Source organism: Dermacentor variabilis, chromosome 7, assembly GCF_050947875.1.
Source record: "Dermacentor variabilis isolate Ectoservices chromosome 7, ASM5094787v1, whole genome shotgun sequence".
NCBI lineage: Eukaryota > Metazoa > Arthropoda > Arachnida > Ixodida > Ixodidae > Dermacentor > Dermacentor variabilis.
The window spans coordinates 85,671,453-85,680,985 of NC_134574.1; the positions used below are offsets into that span (position 1 = coordinate 85,671,453).

A 9,533-nucleotide genomic window follows, 5' to 3' on the forward strand; every position below is an offset into this window, starting at 1 on the left:
TCCCCATACATGGGCCGATCCAGAAGATAGTACAATGCTGGGCCTACCCGCGGCGGAGGTGAATCAGGTGTTGTGCACTCCCCATACGAGGGCCGATCTCTAATGTAGTGCAATGCCAGGCCGTCCTGCGGCGGAGCTGAAGCCGGCATTAAGCACTCCCCGTATGTGGGCCGAAATTTATACTTTGATGGTTTTTTCGAAGCTCATAGTAATGCACATTCTGGAACATACGCGACCATCAACAATTCCGCTGGAAAGCAAAGCTAATTATGTACATGGACGACGTATTTCGACAGTAAGGCTCGTAAACAAGCTTAAATTATCACCGCTCTCGTCGTGTTTTATCGCTACTTGCCTTTCTGGGTAAAAGCTAAGCTAATAAAGAAGTAGAGCCGCAAAAGCCAGTATTGCGACTAACTTGCTCTTCACCGTCACCACCAACGCGACAATATATACAGTACTAGACAACCACGCTCCACAGAGCACATCAAAAAGGCAATTGAAGTGCCACATTGCCACACATTTAAGAATCCGCTGCCTTAGGAGATATAGCCATATGCTCCACTAACATGAGTGATCCGTTAAGCAGCTGCAATGTTTATCAGAAATGAAGTCTTATGACTGTTGCAAGTGAAATCTGCCTGCCTACATATACATTGGTCGTGCAGACGTACACAAGTATTTTTTGAGCATAGTAAAAGAAAACGCGCAAAGCTTAAGGCACACAGAGTAACAATAACAATATTACCGCTTTATTTAAAGTTAACCAATTTTCTTAACCATGCAAAACTGTATTTAGCGTAGACAAAAAGAAGATTTCGTAAATTAAATCCTCTGTGTTAATTTTGGAGCAGACTTTTTTCAATTTTTCAGAAATGAGTTCCTAATAACACTTGTATGGAAATTCTATTCAACGCAGCTAATTAGAAGCGTATCAAGTCTATTCAATGCCACGCCGTTTAATCTTCTATTGACTACAACGAATCAAAACTGAAACAGTGTAGAGTTCCGATTTCTACACAATAACCTTATAAAATATTATTATATATATAGAATCCATGTTGGCAAGGGTTAACTTATGAGAATACTTAAAGAGACACATGACAAATGCAACAACATCTGTCACAAAAGCACTTCTTGTTGGGCTAATTGGTAGCTGTTCATTATAAAATATGAGGACGCCAAATAAACGGACATTCACGTGAGAAGAAAACGGGACAGGGAGCCCTGTCCCGTTCTCTTCTCACGTGTATGTCCGTTTATTTGGCCTCTTCATATTTTATAATGAACATCTGTCAGTTTGGTTCTGCCCTGCTTTCTCGCGTATGTTGTTTTCTTTTAATGACAAATAAATTAAAGTTTTCGTAAAATACTTTCAACAGGATTTTTCCTTGCCCAGGCACATCCTGATGAGGAAGGCGCATTCGCAAGACGCCGGACAGCGAAGCTCCCAGACCTGACGGTATGCGTTGTACCTCAGTCGTTGAACATTTCATGAATATCATAGATGGCTTGCAATATTACTGTGATTAGTTGGTAATCTCTAGCATTCCGTGAGTGTCGGTTTTCCCGCAATGCCACTCAACTCTCGGAAAGCCAGAGAGGTATAGACCCGTAGACAGCAGATTTATTTTGATATATGTATTCTTGTCACGCTAAATTACTCCCGTGGAACCTATTACACATCTTACCTGCAATTATCTGAGGCTAACGTGAGCCTGCTTAAGAAGGTGCATGGTGTAAAATTTGTGCAGCGGGAAGCACTTAAGTGTCGAAAGAAAAGAAAAACGGACGGAGGAAGAAGGACTGCAAGAAGACAACAGCAGAACCGGTGCACAAAAGCCGAGGCGTTTGCTACTTCGCCAAACGCACGTTTGATTTGTACATTTAACGGATTTCTGTCCACTCAAAGCAAAAGATGCAGCATTTTGTGATTGCCGTGAGATGAACGAAACAGCAATGAAATCACACTTTACTGTTATATTTCGTTGACTTGGCTCTAAGAAACGTTATCTTTCGTGGCAAAATTTTTTTTCACCACGCGATCATGCCGCCGTAATTGCCGTATTATTTATTAAATTCCAACTTTCACAGCAATTTACTTACGATTGGCGTGCGCGTTTCATTGGAGTACGAAATCAAAAGTATGATAGGGGAAGATTATCATTGCCAAAAAAAATTTGCAACCTAATCCACACGTCACTGTAGCGGTCGGAGCTGCGGTTAGATTAGGCTTGCTCATTAGGTTCCCAAAATTCGCTATCTCAATTGTCATTTACAGATCCGAACATCAGATACTCTGTGTTCTTGATGGTTCTAAGGAGGCCGCTGACAGCGAAGAGTGGTGAATTAGTGGTGTGCAGCGAATTAGTGGTGTGCAGTCTGTTGTAGCTACGACGCCATAAATTTTCTTTCTTCAATTGAGAACGAATCCTGATTACTTTTTCACTGTTATTAGGACAAACTGGTTAGCGAACAAGCTCAAAAATTTCAGTTCTATTTCCTAAAATATGAAACACTGACTGCGTGTTTTGTGCGCAATAATTGAGGCTATCTCGTCTTTTCATTCGTGGCCGCGAATATCAAGTGCCCTTTGTAATTAAGGGTGCGCTGAAACTGAAGATATACCTATGGTGCGCAACATGCGATATATGAATTCATTTGTGCCTGTTGAAGCTGTCCTTGGCGTGATCACTGCGCCGATACAGAGAGCCTGGTGGCACACATGCGCAGCCAATCAATATATTTAGGCATGCGGTATTCTTGTTTTCTGTCATTTGGTCCTGGCGTGAAATCTACACCTTCCACTTCGCATTGAACCAACATGTATTCTGCGTAATCATCTCATATTCATTGCACACAGAGAGCTACGAATTGTTGGCAGCTACAACTCGCGTTGATATTTCTGTATCACGAAACCTTAAGGTTTTGTGGAATCGTTTTGTCTCATAAAGGCTACCGACTGACCAATTTTTGTCCTTTATTGTCCTTTCTTGGGCGCGGGATATATTTTTTGAGTTGCATGCAAAAAAACAAGAACATTATGCGAATTCAGAAGACAATCATATGTAATTATACGCCAGAAATAATTGCTCTAGCTGCTTTCTTTAACGATTGAGACGCGCTGCCGCTCACAAAAAAGAAAGTAGCTTACCCTTGTAGCAATAGAAATAAAAAACATGCATACTCAGTTAAGCCCACATTCTGTTGTCCTGTTCATCACTCTGTAAGCAGGAGTTTCAGGCTTAATGGTTTTCGCTATCATGTTTCCTGAATCCAAATTCGACGCAGAATCCACTCAAGGTCTGTCGTCCCGGCAGCGATGACTGTATGTCGTGCAAGGTAGGAAGTCAGTGTGCTTTTTATTGCATCACTGCGTACCGCCATTCAAAAATGTTGAACCCGTTTGATTGTTTTTGCTTTAATGTCACTGCGTTCTACCAGTGCCGTTGTACTGAATATAAACGCGAGTAAACAAGAGCTAGCTCATGACTATTTCTTACCGTTCTACCTTTCATGCCATATGGAGAGCGACTGGTACTTGTGCACCTTAAAAATGGAAATAATGTGGCTGAAGCCGCGAGACGTAGTTTCGATGGAAGGTTACTTCAGTTGGAATTGTAGGAAATAATTTATTACGCCTAATGTAAACTGAATATCCGAATGATTATCTCTCAATGGAAAATAAATAAAATATAGTTCATAGTGCTTGAGAGATGGAGTCTGGGTAGCTCAATCTAACAATCGGCCCTTTCCCTGGTTGTACAAGAACGTAAATTGAGATTCACTGTTATAATTGGAGCATTCAAACCTGCGCTTCTCACTTTTCTAGGGCCTTAGCCACAAGGGACTCCAGAAGCAATGTCAGTGCACTGCAGAAGTGCGTCGAAAGCAATTATAATTACTAACCACGAGTTTTCTGTTGCAAATCTATTGCGATTGTGCTCTCTCGACAGTAGAAAATCTGAACGTTCTCAGCAACGGAGAATTCTCTCGAGCCCGATCCCTCTCTACGCTCACAGAACACCAAAGCGTGGTGTTCGGGACGGCTTTGGTATTACAAGTCAATTTAGTGAGAATAGTTTTCTCACGAAAACATGTCTGAGTGAGCACCCTTCCCAGTGCTTGGGCAGTAATGGTGCACAACCACTTTTAAAATAATGCTGGCAACAAAGCATCGCAAGTTTCGTTCTCTCACGCCAGCCCCACTATAAAAAAAGATAGTTTTGCATGAAGAAATTCAAGGTGAACTTATGGCCCTTCGTACTCACTAAAGCAAGCCATCATGTGGCAGGTGCGGTAATTGTGTAGAAAAACGGTGGACAACTCTGAACTTTCCAGGACACGGGGTATGTATATCGTTAGAGACTAAGAAACATTCGACGTGCCTCCATCGACATTTTAATAAGGCGTGAGCGGTTTTGACCAATGTCAAACTTTTCATTTGTTCAGGGTATTTTAGCAACGCCACCCAGATTTCTCAGTTGCCTATGCACTTGATGGTATGGTGTCATGTTAATAGCCCGGAAATTTTCGTTGCCAAATCTGACGTGACGAAAGCTGTGACGTCAAAATCAGCGCAGCTTACTCGGCAGCATCCCCATTAGATTCTTTGGTAGTAAGGGGAGGTAGCATGACTCCATGGATCAGAGTGCACGGGCTTTGTACTATTTAGGTTGCCTTTATCTTAGGAACATCTAATATGCCCCACTGGCGAACCAAATTACTTTGCAGTAAGCCCCTTTACTTAGCGAGGAAGGACGCCTTAAGAAATAGAGATCTCGCGTGGCCTCCTTTACCTTTTTTTTTTCTTTTTCACGAAGCGCAGCAGCAAAACAGAAGGTGCTGCTTGTTTAAACTGAAACAGAGGAAACGCTAAATATTCTATTCGCTAAATAGAAAGCATAAAGCATCAAGAAAGAAAACGCATGACGCATAATACACCCGCCACTAAGTTATAATTTCTGTATTCTGTATTTTGAGGATTGTGTCATGTTAGTAGCGCAATTAAAATTTTCTTCAACAGCAATCGGCAATGAGCAAGCATGCTGCTAGCGCTGCCCCGCGGCTGGTCTGGCACGGGCCTCACGCGTCTTACCGTACGCGCGTTCCTGACCTGCCGTACGTATAGGTATGGTTTCATAGAGGCGTTCAATAGTTAGTGACTGCAACGTCACAGCTATGAGCAACACTTTACGTGACGCGCGCGTCGGTAGGTACAGTGCCCGTATGTTCTAGTTTACTGTAACGCTCCGCTGAGGTTTCTGGGTGGTCAGAAAAACACCTAGACGAAGCTCCCCGATGAGATTATGGGGACAAGAAATTGGCGACCTTTAGGCCGCGGCCAGTTGCATGCGTTTTTGGCTATGGCTCCAGTAAACGTTCAGTCCTGGGCAAATTAGGCGCCTTCCAACTGCATACAAATTCGAAAAGTTGGAATAAATAAATTCGCTAATGATACAAAGTGGTTCTACAAATTTTGCGTTGTTCAAAGGCTGTGCAGAAAGCTGGGGCTATATGCCTATAAGGTAGTTTCATGGCACGGTATTTTCAATGCGAGCGCATTAATGTGCCATTACGCGAATTTACGTCTTAGTCAGCGTGGCCGAAATGTCGTGCCAAAATGGCCGACCACGGAAGACGTGAAAACACGTCAAAAACGCTGTGATTGACATTAAATCTATAATGGAGTTGCCTGTAAACAAAGTTAATACAGTCAAACCTCGATATAACGAACACTGACGTGAGGAAATTCGCGATGTAACAAAGTATTCTCATTTCTCGATCTTAGTTTCATGAAATAAAGCTTATTTTGTTTCGCGATTTAACGAAGTACTTCCGTGACATGGTTTCAATGTAACGAAGTTTTTGGCCATTTCAAGCATGTAATTTATGCCTGTATGAGTGGCAAATCTAGAAAAGAACAATAAAAATATCAGCCAAGCATGAGACACTAACGACACATACGGTCGCTAGTAAATTCGGCGCAAATTGCTGGGGTCATTTTCTGACAGTTATTGTTTCATTTTGCACCTTAGCTACGACGAAGGAAGATGCGTCGGTGTCCTTCTAGGCTAAGCGTGTGCTGCCAGGGCAAGTGCGTCTGCGAGTCAACGCCCAATCCATGCATCCGAAACAGAGGGGAAGAGGCGCAACTCCGTCATAGTAAAATCAGGAAGCCCACCTACCCGCCCGACTGGAATCGCTGCTTGCTGTCGTGCTGGAACGACTGCCTTCTGGTCATCTGCATAGAGAGATTTCGCCGCAGCAACTGCAAGTCAACGTGCGAAGACCGTTGCAGCAATGAGTGCAGCAGAAAACACCAACGGATGTGCAATCGCATGTGGCCTCGTGTATCGAAGGCTCTGCCCTTTGTGCCGTTGCTAGTGAGGTAACGGCAAGTGCAGAAAAGGCCAGGAACTGCACTGTGCCTGAAACACAAAGAGCGTGATTAGACTGTTTATTCTCTGAGGGCTTCCAAATTTTGTCTACATTATTTGGTTTATTTTCTTTTCTTTACTTTAACGGAATTATCTTTCAGCTTTCTCGCATAATATAATCCAGGAAGGCTATCTCGCATTTTTAGACAGAGCTATGCCGCAGTTAATTGGCCCGCATATGCAACCGCCGTAAGATTCCTTTAGAAGAATAGCTGTTCTCTCTGTGTACCATGGGACATTCCTAAGTATTTACGGGGACTTGAAAAACAGATTGAATGGAGAAGTTGAAAATTGCCTTGCAGATAAATATTTTGCTGCATATATGGCAGAAGCTTTAAAAATTACATTTGTAAGTATTTTTCTTTCAGTGTTTGATCGATAGTTCTCGGGAAAATATAGTGTCCCATCTTTCGATGTGGTTCTGTTGTGTTCAATGTCCTGATATTCACAGCGCTATGTGCGCTATTTCAGTTATCACGAAAATTATTTTTTTTTACTTTACATGGTTCCCAATTTTCAGCGACAGCGATCTAGCATCGACAGCTCTAGTGAGCCCTCATGCGATGCCGCACAGTACGGCATATTAAAACCTTATCAAGTCTGAAATTCGCCCAAATTTGTAAAACTACGGGCATGCACGGTGAGTTCTCTCCAATCTGAACGTCGTCTGCTATGGTGTTCCGTTAAGGAGCACAGTATCCCTGCTTTCAAACAATGCTTCCCAATTCAGGAGCATTATGTACCAGCAAAGTAAAAGCGATTCACTCAGTGATGCGCATGCAAAAACCGCCAAGTGTTCGAAAGGGCGGCATACCTACCGCATTGGGAACCGTTACATTACACAGTTAAATTCTAATTTATAACACACTTTGATGTAGTATGGCGCAATATAAACCGGCAACTTATTTCCTTCTGCGTGAATGAAGTGTCCGAACCATCGCCGGAGGAGCGCTCTCTCGCCAAGCTTCAAACGTCCTTAACTAGAGCTATTTAACCCTGGGGTCTGACCAAGGACACAGGACACGAAGCTTGAGTTCAATACAATTTCAGAAGTCAGGAGTACGCACAAACTATCCCCACATTGCTCCCCAACTGACGTCACCAGCTGACGTCCCCATACAAAATTATCTTTAGCTCAAACGTTCTAATAATACACACCGCAAGTACAGTGGCAGTGGGGCAGGAAACTGCCTGTGGCCGACCTCGTCAAAGACCAATGTCTTGCTTCTTCTATAGTACCGATGACCCAATGCAGAAAAAGATGGACACAAAAGCAAACCGAGAATGCCTATTTGCTTGGAGCCTCACCTGAAAGCTTGAAGGGGTAGTGAACAAAGTATTTGCCGCCTAGATTTCTGTCTCCAGTGATAGCTGTCGCACCGAGAGCGACCAAAACAACACTCTTTCTGAGGAGAAGTGAGCGAAAAGTAATTATTTTAGTAAATATTTCTCAAATCACAGCACCTACCGGCTTCCTCCGGAAGCTCCGGCAAAGCCGGATATCGCGTCACGCTTACCCTCCTCGAGCCCCATTGCTAGCGATCGCCCGCACTGAGCGCGCGAAGGGGCGAGTTGACGTTTGCAGCGACGCGCTTTCTTTGTTCGACCGTCCTATTCGCACCGCTTCCTCGTGTGAGCTGTTCGGAAACCTCGTATTTCATCTCGTGGTTTTGTGTATCGATGTGTGGAGCTGCCGTGTCAACGCCGCAGAAAGCCGAGGGTCTGCTGCGCGCAAGGGTGCCGAAATAGTATTGTCGGGCACATGCAGCCGCCATAACAGAGACACGCCGTGCCACTCTTTTCCGAAAGATGAGAAGCTGCGCAGAGCGTGGACTCGAGCAGTGCAACCATAGTGCCCACCGTGGATGCCGTCGAGCTGCATGCGCATGTGAAAACGGCAGGCGGCGGTAGTCTTTTTCTCGCGTGCTTCTCATGAATGCTTCTCCCGTGAACCGCTGGCTTGTTGACGCTGTAGTTTTGCGCACAGGTGCCGTTTGACCGTAATTTGTTGCTTGTACGACGTTCTGAGCTAGATGTTTGGCCAATTCTGCCGGAACGAATCGAAGCCGCATCGTCTGAAAGGACGGCTGACGAAACAATTTAAATTCGCCGACATGAGACAGGTGGCGCCATCTCGTTTGCACCAAAGGAAGATGTTCTCGGCTGCGATGAAACAACGGGAGCGGGCGCGTTAGCTAGCGCAAGTGTGCTGAGGTGCATGTTACCTACTCACTACTTGGGTTCTTTGTTGGTGGCAATACTACAGGCTGTGCCTAAAAAATCGGCCTGCGATTATGCTTCTTGGTAAGGCAATTTTTGAGGGCAGCTGCTGTCTTATTTCAACCGTAGGCGACCGCATACGCAACACACAGTGCCGAACGGAGGCGGCTGAGCGTTTAGCGATCCTAGAGCTCCGAAACCTTATTCCTCCGCGTTTACATCACTCTCACTAGAACTTTACATTTTGCACTGCGCAACGCGAGGAAAACAAAACTGCGCTGCCAGTCAGTTCGCCCCGCGGCTGCTGACGGTATGTGTGACATCAGATCCGCCGGCTTGTTGTCGGGAGCGCTTTGCGAGTGACGCGGTGGCCGTTCATACAGCGTCAAAAATAGTGCCATCCGCTCAAAAGTAACCCGAATTATGATTATATACTATAGCAATCGTGTCTTAGGAATACAATTGTGGGGTTTCTCTATATTCTTTTATTTTTATTCTGTATCCCTTTAATGCTATCACCCTCGCAAGCGAACTGCTATGAATGCTCAAGGTAATTACCAAATGGTGAATTACCTTGTTCGGGAAACCGAAGTACTCAAGACATTCTCGGACAGGTACCGGCTAAGGAGGTGACATCATTTGAAGGTTAGCTGCTATTACGGATAATTGTTAAAGAGACACCTAACAAACAATGCATCTTAGCGGGCAAATCATCCATGGCAAGGCATACTTAGCTTCCTTCTCTGCGCACAGTTTCCCTAACAGGGCGAAGCTATACTTTATATATAGTAATCTGAGTCCGTGCGTGATACTAGCCACCAGAAAATTCGCGAAGCCGCACAATAAAAGAGCGCGCGTTTAAAAAAATTAAGT

At 44.3% G+C, this 9,533-nt stretch overlaps 1 protein-coding gene across 1 annotated transcript; it reads left to right on the plus strand.

The window, feature by feature from the left end:
- The first annotated feature begins 1,392 nt into the window (after positions 1–1,392).
- On the plus strand, positions 1,393–6,798 carry LOC142586898 (uncharacterized). The gene is made up of 3 exons (XM_075697779.1): positions 1,393–1,462; positions 3,292–3,342; positions 6,039–6,798. The coding sequence occupies exons 2-3, from the start codon at positions 3,331–3,333 to the stop codon at positions 6,393–6,395; spliced, it is 369 nt and encodes a 122-aa protein (XP_075553894.1). The 5' UTR covers positions 1,393–1,462; positions 3,292–3,330; the 3' UTR covers positions 6,396–6,798.
- The last annotated feature ends 2,735 nt before the right edge of the window (positions 6,799–9,533 follow it).